Source organism: Rhinolophus ferrumequinum, chromosome 4, assembly GCF_004115265.2.
Source record: "Rhinolophus ferrumequinum isolate MPI-CBG mRhiFer1 chromosome 4, mRhiFer1_v1.p, whole genome shotgun sequence".
Taxonomy (NCBI): domain Eukaryota; kingdom Metazoa; phylum Chordata; class Mammalia; order Chiroptera; family Rhinolophidae; genus Rhinolophus; species Rhinolophus ferrumequinum.
In genome coordinates, this window is record NC_046287.1 from 88,424,707 (window position 1) to 88,445,664 (window position 20,958).

Consider the following 20,958-nt stretch of genomic DNA (forward strand, 5'->3'; position numbering starts at 1 on the left):
AAGAATGACAGCAGAAAACCAGCTGTAAAGCTGTTGTTGAGGTTGCCCTGACAAGAGCCGATGGTGGACTAGCTCCGAGCAGCAGTGTAGAAAATTTGGGAAACTTCTGAAAATAAAACTAATACCAAATGATGTGGAGGAATCAAATTTTACCATCTGGTTTTCACGTGAGCAAAGTGGATAGCGGTACCATATATGGTACCATTTATGGAGATGAAGGTGACAAGAGAAAAGATTTATGTTTCATTAATGCTATAACTGAGATGAATGAGGCATGGAAGTGGAGTTATCTATCAAGAAGGCAGTTAGGAACATAAGTCTGGAGTTCAGAGGAGAGGTTTTTGGTGAAGATACAAATTTGAGAGCTGACAGTATAGTATGTGGATAGTACTTAAAGCCATAGGAAAGAATAGATTACTATTTTGTGTGTGTGGTTGTCTATTCTTCCCAACAATTTATTAACTCCCTGAGGGCAGAGGTTATGCCTTGCTCTGTTTTTTTCAGTCTCTCAACAGAACCTAGCAATTTTGGTTAGTGGCATCGCAGTCTTCAGAATTTAATAATGTCGTGGTTATTCCTGGCTGAAAATTTTCTTCAGAGCCTAGACAGCAGAACGTGTCCCCACCAAATATTACTCGATGACATAAGTTACTTCCTCCTCTTTAATTTTCTGTTTACTCATGTGCCTTGAAAGATGACCATGAGGATGAAATACTTAACATAATGCTTGGGTAATAGAAAATTATTGTGATATTGTTACTATTTTTTGTTTTCTTTCATATAACATGATAATAGCATCTATTATATCCAAGCAAAGAATAGCCAACTTTGTAACACAGGAATATTTTTAGATGTCTTACCTACATCTCCATATACTTGTGAAGACTGATACTGGGGCATATACTGTGTTGCCATGTCTCCAGCTCCAGTGACTGGTGAGTACATATGGCGCGGTGGTGGGGGCATCATGGTTGGGACAGGAATGAAACCCGGCAGAGGAGGATGTGGAGAACGATGTATGACTGTGTGACCACCAGGATGAAATTCTGGTGCCTGAGGAACCACAACAACTCTTCGGACACCATTGTCCTCAATAACCTATAAAATAAACATGAGATTAAAAATTTCTTCCATACGATGCAAGCAATTCCTTTGAAATATGTTAGACTAGAGTAGAATTTTTACACCATTAAAAGTTAATTAAAAAATATTACAGAATCAACATGAAGACTATTAAATACATTAAGTACATATGAATTAGCATTGAACATGAAATCGTTTTTGTTATATAATGCAAAATATATCTTAAAACAATAGTAATATAAACAATGAGCTCTGATATTAGGTATTTATCCTGTGTGCTACGTACATTTAACGATGCAGTTAAAATGAAGGTAGACTCAAAGGAAGTTTTAGTTTGGACACAATCAGAGTCAGGAATCACTTTCTTTTTCCATATTATGGGTGGGAGTTGGGGGAAAACAAGTTGCGGAAAGAACATAAATCATGAAATAGAAATGGGAAAAAACCTGGATTCTGTCTCCTAAGATCAACCATATATTGAATTTAGATACAAAGTTCTTATGACCATGACCAGTACAATTTTAACGGTTGAAGATCCTTTTAATGGAGACAAACACCTAATATGTTAATTCCCAGTTAAGAAAAGTATATGTAGCTTCGAGTTTTAGAAATTACACATTTTTTAACAAGGGTCACGCTGTGGGGAAAGACTTTTTTAAATGACAGATTTATTCCCTTTGAACCTCACTGGGGCAGCAAGGACATATAGAAAAGCCTAAAAGGATATAGGACTTTACCTCAAAATGTGGAATCCCTCTAAAATAGGGCCCTTAGCCTTTTTAGACTTAAATGATTACTATTCGAGGTATAAAAAAAAATGGCTAATAATACCTTTCCCAAGGAAACAGAAAATGATTAAAATGTAAAGTGCTAACTTAAAGGCAAATCCTGATATTTTCAGGAAAAACAAGCTTTATTATGCTTAACAACAAATTTTGTACATAAAGATATATGTGCTTGGTAGATACATTAGAAAACACAGATAAGCCTAAATTACAAATAAATCACTGCTTTACAAAGTAGACAGCGGCTATTAAATAGTTTATTAAACTATTTTTACCTGTTCGAGTGTGAGCTGACTTGTCTATAATATGGAACTAGAAGACCAAATGAATTCACTGTTTTTCATGCTAGCTCTAGAACTAAGCCTTGCTTCCAGCAAAATGAATGGCTCACATGCCACCTTTCTCCCTTATTTAACTCAGTTCTGGATTCAAGCCTCAGAGAAGTGCATATGAGAGTAGACACGAAATCATATCTGAAGCCCTAGCTCAGGAGAATCTGGAAAACGTTTATAGCTTTTCAGCCTGTAACCTACAGAAAAGGGCACTAGAAGGATTTGGAATGAATTTTGAGTGGCCAAACCACAGTGTCTGTCACAATATACTATTACCTTTATTAATTCTCCGACTCACAAATTTCAAATGACCCCATTTCTGATAGGATTAATAGTTCACATTCTTTATCCTGACATTCAATCTGGTTCCAACCTATCTTGCTAGCTTTATCTTTCTTCTACACCAAATCCTGACCCCTTAACTCCAGCCAGGCCGGTATGCTAAAAATCCTATCTTCATACTGATTTATACAGTTCTGTATCTCCCCTCTTGACTTTGCTTCCCTTTAATCTATAACGATGCGAATCCTGTCCTTCCAAATCTAGTTCTAACTTTACCTCCTCCCTCATTTAAAAAAAAATTGTTATTGAATAAAACAATGACATTGATAATTTAGGAGAAAAAAAGTGATGTCTTTGTGAGGGCTCATGTACACGGGGCGGCAAACACAACAACGAAAGGTAATTATGTAGCATGCTGCAAGGTGATAAATACTATGGGAATAAAACAGAGTTGAATTAGAAGTATTGTGGGAGGGGGGACAGGTTGTAGTATAAAATAGGTTGATCTGGACAGGCCTTACTGGCAAAATGAAATTTGAGTAGAGGCTTGAAGGAACTGAAGGAGTCAGCCATGCAGAAATCTAGAAGAGTGTTCTGGGCAGAAGGAACGGTTAGCACAAGGCCCCTAACGTAGAAGTGACTAGAAGGAAGCCAGTGTGACTGGATCGGCATAAAGGAGGAAAGACAGAAGCAGATGAGGTCAAACAGACAGGGGATGGGGAGGCGTGGCCAGGTCAGACAGCCATTTAGACTATTAAGGACTCGGACTACAGCATCTACTCTTAGTGAAATGGGGAATGACCAAAGTTTGGGGGAAAAGAGTGATATAAGCCATGTGGTTCCAGCCAGGGGTGATTTTGCCCTCTAGACATTTGGCAGTATCTGGAGATATTTTTGGTTGTTACAACTGGGGGCAGGGGTGTATTACTGTCATCTAGTGGGTAGAGGCCAGAGGCCAGGGATGCTGCTAAATACCCTACAACACAGAAGACAACCCACTACAACAAAAAGTCTAAAATGTCTACAGTGCTGAGGTTGAGAAATCGTGTTATAACCTTACAATTAACAGGATTACTCTGGCTGTTGAGCTGAGAATAGATTGTAGGGCAAGGGCAATCGTGGGGAAACCGTTCAGGAAGCTATGGCAGTAATCCAGAGAAGAGATGGTGGTGGTGTGGACCAGGGTGGCGGCAGTGGAGGTGGTGAGACATGGCCTGCAATCTGCATATATATCTATAGGCTCTTTTTCTCTCTTCTCTGATGGAATCATCAGCTAATCTTGTTCTATCTTTAGAAGTGAGAAAAAGGCTATAGAAGGATGGTGTTCCACTAACTGTGATGGAGAAAGCTGTAGAGGGGAACGAAAAGGTTTGGAGTTTTAGGTTTTAGATATGTGAGTTTGATAAGTCTATGAGACATCTAAGTGGAAATGTCGAGTAGGCAGTTAAATACAGTCCTTCACAGTTCTGGAAAGATTGGGAAATGACAATCAGTTGAGGTAGGAAGAAAACTAAGAGAGTGTGGCAGTAATGTCTCCCTCCTATCATTTCTATTGCATTTATTCTGTATCACTTGTTTGCTATAACACTGTAGTATTTGTCAATTTTCCAAATGCGTATGTCTTACTCTGTAACTTAACTGTAAGTTCCTCAACGGACATGTATTAACTATTTAATACTCATAACAATACTATAAATAGGTACTATTATCATCTCCATTTTTTAGATGGGAAACTGAGGCATAGAGATGTTAAATAACTTGCTAAGGTTATACAGGTAGTAAGTGGAGGAGCTAGTATTTGACTCAGGCAATTTGGCTTCAATTCTATGTTCTTATCCACTTTATGGGCATAGAATCCACAAGTACCTGTCTTCTAGTGTTTTTTTTTTTTTTTAAATTTCACACACAAGTGAGATCTCACTGGTTAAAAAGGAAACGGCTAACCTAAACTACTTAATAAAATTAGAATCATTTTTTTTCTGCTGAAAAACAACATTTAAAATACAAAGATAAGCTGGGCAAAGGGAGAATGGGAGTTATTGCTTAACAAAGGTACAGAGTTTCAGTTTTGCAAGATGAAAAGATGGTAGAGATGGTAGTACAACAGTGTGAATATGTTTAATGCCACTGAAGTGTACATTTAAAATGGTTATGGTAAGTTTTTTGTTATATGTGTTTTAGCACAATTAAACAAAATAAAAAGCTAAGATGCTGAGGGGTGGGGGAAAAGCCAGACCAGGACTAAGAGAGTGTGGAGAACTCCACTACTTCAAATAACCATCTGAGCATCCAGTAACTTCAGAGCGAGGATGGAGACCTCAAACTACCTGTTAAGTCTCCAGCTGCTGAGAAATGGCCAACCATGTAGACATCACATTTTACACCAACAGGGTACACTGATGGTGATAATGAAAATGAAATCAACAAGTTGTGAAAAGTGAAAAAAAGTAAAATATTATCCAAATTAATGTATGTAAATAAAAATTAAAACAAAGATAAGACAATAAAATATAAATCAAATGAGGCTATCAGTAAGGTCTGACCACTTAACCACGTACTCATATGTCAGGCAATTTCTAATTAGGTAAAGCTCTATTCCTTTTCTTTGTTGAATAGAGACATAATTGAGAGAGGCTGCAGAGAAAGGAGGTTGTGATTACTATCTGACATTTTATTTTTTGTGTCTTCTTCACCAGAATACACATTCCGTGACAACTTTGTTCTATTTACCATTTTCTCCCCAGTGCCTGATGCAGTACACCTGGAATATGCTCAAAGAAATTTGTTGAGTGAATGGTATGACCAGAAATAGGTCAAAGAAATTTGTTGAGTGAATGGTATGACCAGAAATAGGTGTGTTCCATTAGTTCTACTAGAATGCTGTACTTCTTTCCCCTCCTAGTAACACCAAGCTAATAGGGTTCTGTGAGTCTTCAATTCCTACAAATTTTGCTTATCCTCCACTCTATGGTCTCACCCTGAACCCAAAACGACTCCAACTTCAAGCTGTTAAACAATAACATGGGTGTCTGACCATTCATTCAAAAGATCTTTATTTTATGTCTAACTCTACACACACACACACACACACACACACACACACACGCAATGTCAGTGACCACAAACTTTCTCTCTAGCTCTAACTATAACTCTTTGTCCTCATCTAAACTTCTAAGTGCTCCTACTTTCCAGTCTCTTACACTGCTACCCATCTTTTTTTGGCCATTTTCCCCAGGAAAGACTGAGAAGACTGAGATCAGACTAGTTTACAGAATCTGAAAAATTTACTGACCTCATTGCAGCATGCTGCCATAAAGGCAACGTGAAATACCAAGCCCAGCTTAAAGTCGTCATCTGAAACTTGTCCTGAGTTGATATGGGCCCTTTCCCAGCATTATGCGATCTCCAATCCCCTCCCTGTTAGGTACCCTTTCATTACCATAACAACCCACGGTCCATAAAAAACAGAGGAGCCATAACAAGAAAGACAGAAGAGAACTTTTGATGTTGCCTTTCAGGAGTCCCATTCGGGTTGTCTATAATCTTTTCCTGATAAGTCATTAACTTAATCATTAAAATATCAAGTACTGAAAAAGCAAGTTAAAATATCAAGCTGCAATGCTGTTAGCCACTGTAAGTTAGTATTATTTGCCAGAAATTAAGTTCCTTCTTTTCCTGTCACCTTTTGCTTTCTGTGTCATCAAAACATTTTGTGTTTGAGTTTTACAGTTTTTGTTTCCCCATTTGATACCTCAGTTAAGTTGGCACAAATTTCTGCCTCTATGCTCTATGTCAATCTTTCACAAATTTCCCTTTCTTATTTGTTAAATTACAGCAATAAAGCTCATTATGGATGTATCTAAAATTGTTTTTAATTAGAAAAAGGGCTAATGGGAAATATACTAAATGTTTACAGAAAGTATCTCTGGGTTACAATATTCAGTGTAATTTTTTTCTCTATCCTTTTATATATTTTCCAAGTTTTCTACATAATGATGATCAGAAAAATAGTTTAAAATATATAACTATATTTGTTCTTTATCGCTAAATATATTTTCCATTGCCTTGTTTGCAAAATTAATATTCCTTTATATTTAAGATTCTGGTGAACAATTTCATTTTGCTTTATACATATCATTTTAATTAGCGTTAGGTCTCCTTATGTGGAACAGTACCTTATGTATCTTATATAGTGTCATGGTGAAAACAAGAATTTCTTTTTAAAAATAATTATTTTTTTAAGATGATGATCCTTTTTTTTAAAAAATATAAATTTTATTGGGGAATATTGGGGAACAATGTGTTTCTCCAGGGCCCATCAGCTCCAAGTCGTTGCCCTTCAATCTAGTTGTGGAGGGCGCAGCTTAGGTCCAAGTCCAGTAGCAGTTTTCAATCTTTAGTTGCACGGGGAGCAGCCCACCATCCCATGTGGGAATTGAACAGGCAACCTTGTTGTTAAGAGCTTGCGCTCTAACCAACTGAGCTAAGGGGCCGCCCCAGTGATCCATTTTTCTGATCCAGCAATAAAGTTGTACGTATAGCTAAAAAATTAAGTCTCACTATTTCCATTACTGTTGAGTAGAATGCTAAAGTATCAGAGCAATAAAGTATAAAGATTATAAAATAAATAATATTGTAGAACCCTTGAATAAGAATGCAAAAGATGTATAATGCATTGGTAATTTTAATAGCAGATTTGGGCTTTGCAAATTGCAAATGAGAAAAACAGAATTATTCCCAAAGTTACCCAATGTATGATATCTTGTCTAATGCTATTCTCAAAAACAAAGTTAAAATATATGTATGAGTTAATAATGAGTTCATATCTGAAGTGGTTCTAAACTTAATAGGGACATGCCATTAGTACAAACATCACAAATTTGAAGGTTGATATATGCTAGGTAAATCATGATTTCTTCATATGCTTCTTCTATAAGTACTCTCATTAAGTCTTGATCTTAATATTAAATTAAGATCTATCTCTCTTTTGCCCCAATATGGTCTTAGGTATGCAGGTAGTATTATTATTTCCTCAGTGATAGAGCTAAACAGTCCCAACACTGGATGTTTATTTTTGCAGTCCTTGCTTGCCTGACCAAACGTTTTAGGATACATAAATTTGCAGAATCCCATTAGTATGTACTAAATCACATGATAATATAGCAAAAATATCATCTGACCCTCCTTGGGACACTGGCCTTCAATAACAGATACACACAAGGCAAGGGATGAAGGTGATTAAACCTGTTGCCATGAGGGGAGATTAGCGCATAAAAATCTAAAAGGAGACTACAGATGACAGCTATTCATGGGTTTAGTGTATGTGCTGGTTCCTGCTGAGCCAAATACTATCTGTACTTTATTATAGTCATTTATGTGTCTTATTTAGTTCAACTCCCAGCTTCTGAATTTGATAATATAATTATGTTTGCTTATATGTCAAGTTTTGGACAATTATCAAGTGGTTAGCTGTGCTAGAATATGGGTCTTAATAAGTATTTTCTAACGTCAGAGATTGTATATGTCAGGGAATGAGAGGTATTTTGACAATGATGTCAAAATGCTAGAATCCATTCTTAACATGCTGGGTACTTAAATTATTTCAATAAGGATGAGACTACATTTTTGTCTTTGGATTATCCAAAGACTGATTGAAAATGATACATTTCCTAGAGATAATCTTAAATTAAGATTGATAACAGTAGCCCAACTAACCTCACATAATCTGACCAGTAAGATTACTGTTAAAAGTTCATTCACTTATTTGACAAATATTTATGAAATACCTACTATATTCACCTCAGAACAAAAATAATTAAAAGGTAACTCCTATTTACAAGGAACTTAAACTCCCATAAGAGAAAAAATATATACATATACAATCATAATACTAGGTGGTATGAAATACATAACCAAGAAGTGGCACAAATAACTTGATCGAGGTCTTCAAGGATACATAGAATTTCATAAGGCAGAAATAAGGGAATGAGTAACATCCCTCAGATTACAGCATTAACAAAATCATGGAGAAAGGAAAACATCAAGTGACCACGTGAGTGGTCATGTTTGGTTGCAAAAATGGGTCTACGTGATTAGATATATCAATAGAAAGGTACAAAGGTGATTAGGACAGAACTGTGTAAGGCCTTATATGTCAAGAAATCCAAACTTCATTGAGTTAACAAGCCAACTAAAGGCTCTTTATGAGGACAGAAGTGAAGATCAAAGTAATATAAGATTATTTTAGTGGTTCTTGGCCTAAAGATAATAGAACCTCAACTTGGATGATTATTTATTGATTTATAAGTATTCACCGAACCCCAACCATATGCCAAGCACTGTACTCAGTATTGAGGAAATAAAGATGAGTAAGAGTCCTGTATCATCTGTCATGTTACCTCTCTGATCTCATTGTTTACTATTTTTCTGCTTTGAGGACTCAGTCTAGCCACAGTGGCCTTCTTGCTGTTCCCAGGCATGTTCTCATCTTAGGTCATTTGAACTGGCTGTTTCTGTTCCCAGAATTCTCTTGCCCCAAATAAATGCATGGCCAACTCCCACCTGTCCTTCAAGACTTGGTTCAAATGTCACCTTTCCAATGACACCTAGTCTGAGCACCCTGTTTTAAAATGTAACCAGTTCTATTTTTCTTTCCTCCCCCCCCCATATCCATCACCACCTAATACATTATATAATTTATCCATTTATTATGCTTATTGTTCGCTTCTCCCCACAAAAATGAAAACTACAAAGGGACAGAGGACTTTGTCTGTTGTATTCATGGATATATCCCAAGCACCTAGAAGAGTGCCTGGCATCAATGGGCACTCAATACTTATTTGCTCAACACTGTTGATATCTTTTCATTTACTGAAAGAGGGATCTACACAATGTGCCACAAGAACCTAGAAGGAGAGGCAGCTGGAAAGGTTCAAGGAAAGCTATTTCTAGGAGGTGATGATTGTGTAAAATGAGAAAAGCAGGAATTTGCCATAAAATTAAAAGGTACTGTTAGCTGAGCGAACAGCAGGATACCCTATAATTACACTGAAATAATTTGTCTTAATCATCTTTATGTCACTAGCACCCAATATAGAGCTTGGCACATGGTGCCATTCAATACATATTTGTTGAACTGAACTATGCCAGAAGAAAAAAACCAGGTATGGTCTTACAGAAGTAGAAAAAGTTCTGAGAAGAAGCAACCAGAGAAATAGAAAGAATCAGGGCAGCATTATGTCAAGGAAATCTGTAGTTACTTATATGAATGATGTCAAATGTTTAGAGATCAAAACAGGATCAGGCTGGCTGGAAAAAAAGGCCTTCGGGGATGGTACACATCAGGGAGCAGATTTAGTCAGGTAACATAGACAGAATGCACAGTACAATAAATTAAGGAGTCAGTGTATTAAGAAAAGTGTAGATGGTGAACAGAGTATTTTTTCTGAAAAGTTACAAAGTATTTTCACATGTGATCTCATATATGTTATCATGTAACCTTAGAGTGAGGACACTGAGACTCAAGGAAGCTGATTTGTCCAAGGCCATGTAGCCAGCAAGGATTTGAAATAAGACATGGATGGATCCAGCTTTTCTCACTCTAATTTTCAGACTACTTCCATTCTCCCCATCACCATTGTCTTCTTTTACTGCCATTCATATAGTGGTGGGCTTCATAGAGTGCAGTGAATCCACCATAATATCCCACCAATATTCTGGCATAATTAGGGAGAAAGTAAGAGAGGGCCTGAATAAAATTTCAAGTGTACATTCATTGCTAGGAAAAGAAATGATATTTCCAAAAGGATTTGAGCAATGAATACAGACCATACAGAATCTCAGTAGCAGAAGATATTGAACACCTACAGAGCTTACAATTTAGTTCAGTTTGCCTGTGCAAATTAAGTTAGCTATACTTGTTTCTTTCAGTCAGAGCTTCCCAACTGGCGTGCACGAAAGGGTTACTGGTATGCGGTGACACTGATCCCCTTAACCCTCAGGGTAGGTCTATAGGTCTCAATTCTCTTCCATTCACCACAATGTGCCATACAATTACTATGAATAAGGTTGGAAGCATTATCTTGGATTACTTCTAAGCAAATCATTAATGTAAAAAAATATTAGTGTAGGTACCTTTAACCCTTAACATATTATTTACATTATTCACATTTCAAGGAGATAAAACTCTCAAATTAATTATCTATTATAATTCAACACCCCAAAACAAGGCCAAATGATGAGTGCTGCCAATTTAATTTTTCCTTCTTTCCAAATATACTAAATGCACTAAAATACCTGAAACAGATTTACCAAAGGTATACTCTATTGGGTAAGCTTTAGCACTTAAAATTGTAGTTTTTAAAATCAGAATTAAAGTTAAACAGTAACATTACAATCACTATTATATAGGAATAAAAACAAAAATAACGTACAAACATACCTGTGGGGCATATCCAGGAGGCACGTAAATAGGAGGCACAGAACCATTTGGAGACATCATTGGAACCTGAGCAGGACCTGATGGGCCACAGAAATGATGTATTAATCCAGGATTACTTAGCAAGTTAAAGTTGAAAACAATTTGATTTACACTTTAATACTTCATCTGAACCAAACACTCAAACTAATAGAGACTGTATTACTATGAAAAGAAATTCAGACAATTCATCTGCTACAAAATAAAAAAGTTTATCTCATAAAAGTGCACTGATTACTCTTTTACCTGTAGTTGTGTTTCTCAAACCTGCCTGGTAATTATAATAGTCACCTGGGAGCTTTTTAAAACACAAAATTTCCAGGCTCTCCTAAAGATTCTTAGTATGCTTATAGTAAATAGGGATCTTGAATCAGTATATTTACTTTACAAATATCCCAAGTGATTCTGATTATTGTGCAAGTTTAGAAACACTGACCTAGAGGAAAATAAAACTAAACTTTCGGGGCCAGCCCAGGGGCTCTGGCAGTTGGAGCTCCGTGCTCCTAACTCCGAAGGCTGCCGGTTCAATTCCCATGGGCCAGTGGGCTCTCAACCACAAGGTTGCCGGTTCGACTCCCGCAAGGGATGGTGGGCTGTGCCCCCTGCAACTAACAACGGCAACTGGACCTGGAACTGAGCTGGGCCCTCCACAACTAAGATTGAAAGGACAGCAACTTGACTTGAAAAAAAAAAAAAAGTCCTGAAAGTACACACTGTTCCCCAATAAAGTCCTGTTCCCTTTCCCCAATAAAATTTTTTAAAAAAAACAAAACTAAACTAAACTTTGTATGCATACAAAAGGTAAAATTTTGAAAAGCAGTAGGAAAAAAAATCAAGAAAAAGTCAAGAGGGAAAAGCAGTATGAGGAAGCATAGTTAGAAATTTGGAATTTGCTTTGTTAGGCTTAAAAGCCTCTAAAGTAATATGTAAGTCATATCTGTGGGGGCTTGAGAACAGAGTTAGAGAAATGCCATACATAGACATTTGGTCAAAGAAAAATTTTTTGTTTCTTACACTGAAAAGTTCTTTAAAAAAAGAGAAAATCCAGCTTGTCTTATTCTACATTTCCTTTCATTTTTATGGTGTTATCCTTTCCAAACAACTTTTATAAATATTATCTCTTGTTTACCTTCTCTCAATCTTTCTGGGATAAAACAGGCATTTTTGGAAGATGTGTTTTATTCTTTCTAGGAACTAAAATCTTACTTGCTTTACGTAACTTAAAAAAAAAGCATCTCGCCTCAGATCCTTTTTCTCCTGTAACTTTTGACTGCACTGTCCCCTCACCCACTGGTTTTAATAACTTGAAATGAAACCTCAAAGAGCCTTACTAATTTAAAGAAATAAAGGTACCCAAGAGTCAGATGAAGAACGCAATGGGGAAGAAGTTCATTTTATATGTAGAATTTCAACCTGCAGTACATAGAATGGATCTCAGTTACAAAAGAAATGAAGGAGGAAAAGGGCAGAAATCATAGGCAGAAAAGAAACAAATTTCACTGGTAACATTATACATACTTTAGAAAAACAATAAAGAGCATGGAGGTTATAGGCAAATCCAGATTAAAGCCACTCTCCTCTTTCCAGCAAAGGAGAAGGGGTGGGGAGCAAACAACAAAGTGGTGGGGGTAGGGAAAGGGATATCAGAGGTAGGCAAAGAAAGAGAGAATATAGGAAAAAGGTAGGTCCAGGAGGAGAAATACTAAACACTGGTAAGGAAAGAGGGGAGAGAAGAAGGAGCAAAGGAAGAGAGGTAACTGAAGAGGGAGGGTAAAAGAGAAGATAGGAAGAGAGTGAAGAGTGTTGGGAGGGAAGAAAGATAGGGGAACGGGAAGGGGGTGGAGGAATGGGAGAAGGAGAAGGGGTAGGGAAGGAAGAGCGCAGAAAAAAGACTCAAGTGGTCAAGAGGAAGTAAGGAGTGTATGTGTATGTGGGTGGGGGGTTAGATTACCAAATTATGCTATGTAATACAGGATTATAAAAATAACTTCAACAAAATAATCTTCCCATCTAAAACAAGCTCAAGATATACATGAAGTTGTTCAGAATATTACCTAACAACAGCTAATTACATATATAGCTAATACTAACTTACTGTGTGCCAGGCCCTTTATGTATTTTTTTCTCCTTATACTATTCTCTTAGGGGAATATTATTATTATTACTCCCATCTTCCTGATGTGGAAATTGAGGCAGAGAGGTTAAGCTTACCTAAAACCAGGCAGTTTCATTCCTAAGAATGTATCTCTACCACACTCTACTACATATTTAGTAAACATTAAAATATTATGCATTATTGGCAACTGATATAACTTGAGACTTTAGAATGCTCTGGTGCTTCTAAGGAAAATTAAGGACTCATTATCTTTATTTATATCCTTGAAAAACAACAGAATAAAATCTTAAATCTAAGACATTATATATTAATTTACTAAATAAAATTTGTGAGGTGCTTTATACCTCTAGCCAACAAAGTCTTCATCCAAAGCTCACCTTTTAACTTCTACATGCTGGACTCAACAGAAAATGAGAATAGTTTTACACTAATGCAGGTTTACTTCAATTAGCTAATTTACATAAAACTATAGTAAATTAGCTTTCAGAATCCAATAGTTGCCTTAGATATTATTCATAATATGTCAAATTTAGCTGGGCATCAGAAAGAGAATTCCTTGAAAATCCTGTTTGTAATCTTAACAAAGGGATTTAACATTTATTGAGCCAGGGGCTGTGATTCCTTTCAGGTGTTGTCAAATTCAATCCCTATCATCATAGGTTCTTTTGTTTTTGCTTTTTAGCAATCAGAGTAAAAGAGCTACTGCTAATCACATTTAAACTTGTAAAACGATGTAACTGCTTTGGTTTGTCCTCCTTTTACTAAAAACACGAATATATAAATACGATATAGTTATAATTCAGATCATATTATACTTTGAAAGCTGCCAAAGAGTTTATAATTTACTAGTACAAAATTCTACTTTTCCTTTAATTATATTTAAGTGTGATAGTGAAAACAGAATAAAACAAACACGACCTAAAATAAACCAGCAATAAATACACTACTAATTGCAGTCCAGGAATAATGATTAACTCATTTCCTTAAGAAGTAATCATTTCGTTCTAGCAAGTAAATTTTCTATCCTGAGGCAGAAATGGTACATGGTTAAATCATTTTTTTTAAAAGACAATTCATGGATACCATATTTAATATCTAAAATAGTGGTGCAAAGTAACATTCAACACCGAACACATAAAACTCCCATAGTACAAACACAGTAAGTACAAGTATTGATGTGTGGAACTACAATATTTACAGCACCATTTTTGTTGCTATTCCTGTGTATAATAGCAAAACTCTAAAATCTTACATACTTAATGATGCAAATGTTTGATTATCTCCCTAGATCCAATAATACTTTTTAATTTAGGAAGTAGTAAAAGATTAAGGACAAATCCTAATTAAAAGCAGTGTGGGGGAATTTTGTTCCACCCAAGAAGCTAAATCTGTTACAGATTGTACCATTAAATGCACATCTGCACAAGAGTAGCTATATCTGAACAACTGTAGATACACCTAGCAGCTTCTTAATAATCTACATGATTTGAGCAAAATCTTCCGCAAGTCATAGATCTATTGATTTGGAGATGAGGGGGCATATTCCCTATTCGAAAACCTTGCAGAAGAGGAAACAATTCTATTTACCAATGGTCTTAAGAAATTTGAGAAGCCCCTCACCTCAATTCTTTAAAAGTGCCATCAATGACTTAACAAAGATGATATTTCATCTAGTATTAAGTTAAATTCTTTTTCTTTATTAGCATATGTTCACATTTAAGCGGTTTTTTTTTTAAACGAAACTACAAATTTCTGAGTTTAAATTCTTAAAATGCAACGGGTCTGCTGACTTGCTACACATTCTCTCTATAGGCAAGCTTTCACAATGGCTTCCAAATAATCTGATGCCAATTTTCAGATTTTAGTTGCAAAAAGAAAAACCTAGTAAAATAAAAACGCCGAAGAGGAATATTCTGTGTAATATAAAATCAGCCTAACTCTAGAGTCTTATCTTTTTATAACTACATGGCAATAATTTAAAATATTTTTATAGCGATAAATTTGGCATCTATTGAAAACACACACACACACACACACACACACACACACGGCATGACTTTAGCTTAACACAATGGTTTCTGTGTTTTCAAATAAAAGCAGAATGTTCAAAAGCAGCAAATCTTACCACTCATTGTTTTTACAGTAGCAGCAGAGAACAAGAAAATCCGACAAGGAAACAGCGTCGTACACGTTAACAGCTTTAATTGGAGAACGGTTCCTGTTTTTTTTTTTTTTTTTTTTGGAAAAGCTGTGAGGAAAAGATCCTTTGACCGAGCCACGTGATATCTATCACGTGACCCGCAGTCAGCCGCGTAGAAGGAAGGGGGAAAAAAGCAAACGTTCCTGCTGGCAGCGTTTCGGATATAGTAAATGATTAAATGATTTCTACTGCCGCTGCCTTGAATTTGACCATCTTTCAGACTTACTTACTAACCAACTCAAATGGCTCATCAAAATACACGTACATAAATATATACTTGCTGTAAATGGATTCTCTTTGTTTACACTTTCTGCCAATAATACCAAAAGCAAAATCTTCTAATTCAAATTTTATTATACAGCCTGCTACTTTTCATTTAAAAAGTTTAGGATACATATAACATTAGTTTGGAAGATTTGCTCCGAAATATCCTTGTGTAACTTGATCCACTCTCCATACTCAACCCTCAGGGAATGCCCACAAAGAACTAAGAATGTAAGCTTCCTTAAAAGGGGGGTTTATGTGTCAGGGGGGCATTTACCTCCCAAGCTAACAAAGGCTACCACTTTCACTGTTGGTTTTACTTTTTTTAAGATTTAACCTGGACATTAATACAGATATTTGGTAGATGAAATTCTTACTCATATCCATGAAATCTGAAAAGACAGGCCATGGGTTCAGGCTCAGAGCACTCTACCCAAGCACATGTGGAGACCAGGAATGATACCACAGATAACAAGAGGGGGGAAGAAGAAGAAAAACTTTTGGAGGTCTTTTCATTACTTTATGGTGCTATGTAAGTTAAGGAAATTTATTAATAGCTAACACACATATACAATAATGATAATGATTGTGATTTGTAACAAGTTGCACAGTGGAAAGAAAATGGATTTTGGTATCAAAAGATGTAAGTTTTAATAACAGCTTCGATATTTATTAGCAAAACAATTTACTGCTCTTCTTTGAATCTCAGTTTCCTTCTGTAAAAAGGTTAAAATAATCAACCTCATAGAATTGTTGTGAGACTCAAATTAGATAAATTTGAAGTACCAAAGATACTGGTTGGCACCACTCAATAAATGACAGTAAATAGTATAAGTTAAAGTATGATCGCTATGTTTTCAAAAATAAAAATTACACAGTACAGGGTATGTTCCAGGCACCATTTGGAGTGTTTTATATGTGCTGACTCAATTTTCACTATAACTGAAGTAGGCATCATTTAGGTAAAGAAACTGAAGCAGAATAGTCAAGTAATTTGCCAAGAGCACATAATGAGGCAAAGCCATTATTATCTAATAATAAGGCTGTATTAAAAAAAAAAAAAGTAAACCATGTTCAAAAGGCTAGTCTCCCAAAAAAGTGTAAAAGAACTGGCAAGGGATAACTTGACTTCAATAAATACATGCTAGACACTCCAGGGGAGTTAAGACACTCAAAGACCATTCCCACACATGGGGAAGGGAAATTGTTAACTTCTGAGTTCCTACTACAAGGCAAGGCTGACCTCGCCTGAAGAGCAAGACTTAATGGCAACAGAATCACAACAGAATTGCTGATAAACGCTGGACTCAGCCTCTCCATAATTCCAATCATGCCTCTGATCTTCGGGCCCTAAACAAAAAGCAAACAAGCCCCTGTAGCCCACTTCCTCACTTTCTCACAGCTGTGTTTCCATTTCTTGAGACTTTCTTTAACTGTTGATCTTCTCAATGCTTTCCATTTTGCTCACTAAAACATTTCCCCCTATTATAAATTCTCTTATGTCCGCAACCTTTTCACAGAACACCTCTTCATGTGCTTCCTTTAAATGAAACCTGGCTCTCCCCTAGGACAGTTTTTCCAGCAGCCCCTGAGAGCAAAGGCTCCCCATTCTCTCCTGAGGCCGTCTCCAGACACCCAAAGGCTGCTTCCCATTACCACTGTTGTTATCATAAGTTTCTTTTTCCTCGAGGTCATGCCATGTGAGTACGCCACCCTTCTCACTGCTGTCATTCTCAGTCTTCATTTAGTAAGAACTTTGACACCATGTTCATAGTTATTTTTTTTCCTATCCAAATTTTGCCCATCAGCATGACTTTAATGTCCGAAAAACCTAGCCTCAAACTTTCTTGAAGTCTTCCAAGTTGTTTTTAGTTACTCATGTTCAAAGATACATCCTGACACTTATCACATAGAATTCCACTATCTCATCTTTGGAATCCTAAATTTTCATGTTTCAGTCTCTAGCCACCATACCTCTCTTTAATCTCCAGTTCTCTTTCTTCTACCAAATTTTCTCCTGATCCAACACTGCCTTCATAGACTGATTTCCTTTCCCATCCATGTCTTCCTTTTACTTCCCCTCCTCTGAAAATGCCCAGTTTTAATCAGATAATTCTCCTCCCTTAGACCTGAACTGTAGAAATCAAATAGTACTCAGACTGGCAGGTTTATAAATTTCGTTATCTCGAACTTTAACTCGGCTGTTAGCATTGCTCAAGAACCCTTGCAGGAATTTATCCCTGATTTCTGGAGTGGTTATCAGGGATCCTCACTACTCTGTAAGGACCTCCCCAACCTGACCTCAACCACATGTCTCAGCATGAAATTGAACTCTTTCAATGTTATTTTCAGAAGAATCATTGTCCCTTCACTAGGTCAAAGCCATTTCTCCACTTCTCTTGATCTGATCTCTACTTCCTCCTCCATTGAGTCTTTACTTTATTGGTCGTTTCTCTCCTGTTCAGTATTTTCCACTGTCTTCAGAACCCTTCTAACAAGACCTAGCTCTATACCCTTACTATCCTTAACTCACAGTTGCCACAAAATTCTAATGCCCAGGATGAGTGACATCATCCATACTTTCAAGGATCTTTCAGTTATAAGGAAATATGAGATAGATGTATTTTATGTTTCCTAAACGACTTTGTTAATTCAAGAATGTGCACCAAACAATTTTCCTATAGAAACAAAGTGAGAGGATGCATTGAGAACATTACAATTATAGGAATGCACTATGCAATGAGGAGTATATTTTTCATTTTCCCTTTCTTTCTTACCTGATTATATGACAATTTTAGCAAACTTAAAATGCACCTGATTTTTATTTCCACAACACTGCATCAAATATTTTGCAGCAGGCTCTCTTAAATTAATAGCATGACATGTCATACCAATTGTTTGGACTTCTTGATGACATTTTAACACATTAACTATTAGCATTCCCAAACTACTGATTTTCAGGTAGACTTGTCAACACAAGCACTAGCACTGTACTTGGGTGACATTGTTTATAAGTACTTACTGGGTACCAGGCACTGGTCTAAGGGCTTTACAGATAATTAACTCATTTAATCTGCATAATATTCCTATGAAGTAGAATAACAATTATTTTCATCTTACAGGTGAAGAAACTAAGATAGAAAGAGGTTAAGTAACTTGCAAAGTCTCACTGCTAGTAAGCTGTCAATAGAATTAGGCGGTCTAGCTCCAAAATCATTCTCTTTACCATTACATTATGCTGCCTCTGTTGTTCAGGATACATTACAAATTATAAAATGAATGAAACAATTGCAGCACAATACCAAAATTCACTTGAAGAGAAACCACAAATAGAAAAGAACTGAACATTTGGATGTAAGACCTTACATAATACACGCCAAATATCTGTTAGTTACCTATAATGATAACAAAGCAAAATATATCTAAATATATCTAAATATATAAATAAACTGCTGCGATGAAAGATTCTACAAGTTTCTTAAGTGAGGGATATCATATGGAAAACAATCAGTGAATCACTTAATAGCCAAACCTGTTCTAAAATATAATTTAAGGAGATTTAAGAGAGATACACAGCACCAGAAACAAAAGCTAATCCCCCCTCCCAACCCAAACAAAATAGGTGACAAACTGAAGAAAAGGGAAAATTAATATAGGCAAAATTAAGATAGAAAAAATATATATAAATAAGGAGTGAGGCGGGCCTTATGGCCTTTCTAGAGTTGGGCCATACAACCTCTCTGGTTTGTATGAGCTGAAATTAAAATGAAGACACAAAGGACCACACTGTCAAGCTAGTCCTGCAGATCAAGAGCTGTGTCTCAAACTGCCGTAAAGCATGGCCCCACTGACTTGGCTGAAAAAAACTAAAGCTGAAAAACTAAATCCAGTGCTGACTTCTGCTATACAGTATATAATATCCAGTCAAGCACCAATAAATGTCTAACATTAAGCAATGTACCTTCAAAAATAACTAGTTGCAAAATGAACAGCTAAGGTAGCAAGACAGTTGAATCAGTTGATTTGCAGAAAGGGATTTCTTAACTATGAGGCAAATTAAAAGTTGGAAAAGTTGACATTGACTTTATGAAGTTCTTTTTAGCAATAAATAAGCAAGATCATTGTTTATTAAGGCTGCTCTTAGATGGTAACAGTGAGTTATTTCCGTGTCAGAAAATTTAAGAGCCAGACTCATTCAGCTCAGCAAAAAGTAGTTTCAAATCATTAAGATATAAATTTGTTAACAGTAGGATATGAAATATGTCCCTCTTCTACTTCTCTACAAATATATATCTAATTCAAAAGACTGACTCTGACCATGATGGTGAACCTGATTCTGTGGCAGTATTAAGGTACAGGTTCCGAAGAAGAATCCACATTACAGGCACTAATTCATGAAGCGTAGATCACAACTGATGCCATGTCCATGGAAGAAAAGTCAAATGAAATCTGCAAATAATCACTACTCCACCAGAAGTGGTCTATTCCTGAGGAGTGACTAACAATGACATATGCAAATCATCTCAGGAAGATAGAGGATCGAAAGATTAGAACCTATAACTTTGTTCCTCGGCACGAATCTTGTTTCTATTAAGTCTCTCTTATTGGCTTGCCCATGTTTTTCCTCTTTCACTTTTCAGGTGCTTAGTAACCATATAGATCTGACAATACAGTAGCATCTTCTTTCTCTATCAATTTAACAAAAGTTTTACTTTATATGATGCATGCCAACAGGAAGCAAATGTGAGGATCATCCTAAAACCAGATATATTTTAGATTGACTTGGGAGAGAGGGTGGCTGGATGAGGTTAGAAGGCCAGAAAAAGGTCCATACAGACAGATACCGATATTCTAATGTAGTATTTCCCAAGTATTCGGATTTATGTGCCAGTAAAATTTCAAAATAAATCCTGGTGACTCATTAAGGTAACCAGCTTTTTTATTAGGCCAAGTAATGACATTGAAAGGAAAGAAGGGAGAATTAAGGACAGATAGAAGGAAGTCTATCCTGTATTATCACATCATTTCATAAAGAAAGGTTTTTTTGTTTTGCAATTTAGAAACTTTGTTTCCTTGAAAAACAAAGACTAAAAGAAATAACTCATGTCAAAGGTCACAGGTTAGAAAATCAATTTTTCTTCTGAGGCTCATTTAGCAAACCCTCTGAGAATCTCTAAATCTTCTTCTGGCTGAAAGGCCACATCCTGAGAAGGGGCCTTCCCCACCCCCTGCTCTAACACTGGTTCACACAGGGCAGGGTTGCGCCCCCAGGACTGAGAACAGCAGCCACATTGCCCCGTTTTCCACCAACTAACTTGGCTCAGCTCTTCCACACAGACAGAACGTTTCCCAGCAGCAGAGGACTCAGAGTACCATGCTTTCCAGTGTTTTCCAGACTCAGTGTCCTCAAAGGGCCAAAG

The 20,958-nt window shown here is 36.4% G+C and overlaps 1 protein-coding gene across 9 annotated transcripts in view; it reads right to left on the bottom strand.

The window, feature by feature from the left end:
• Positions 1-20,958, bottom strand: part of FNDC3A (fibronectin type III domain containing 3A) — a 156,034-nt gene that overhangs the window by 49,015 nt on the left and 86,061 nt on the right. For 8 of the 9 annotated variants that reach the window (XM_033104246.1, XM_033104240.1, XM_033104239.1 and 5 more), the window contains 2 exons: positions 10,923-10,999; positions 861-1,098 (listed from right to left, as the gene is read on the bottom strand). In XM_033104246.1, coding sequence (XP_032960137.1) covers positions 861-1,098; positions 10,923-10,999 — 315 coding nt within the window. Of the gene's footprint in view, positions 1-860; positions 1,099-10,922; positions 11,000-15,199; positions 15,315-20,958 lie in introns of those variants that run through there. The other variant, XM_033104247.1, reaches the window with a different exon arrangement.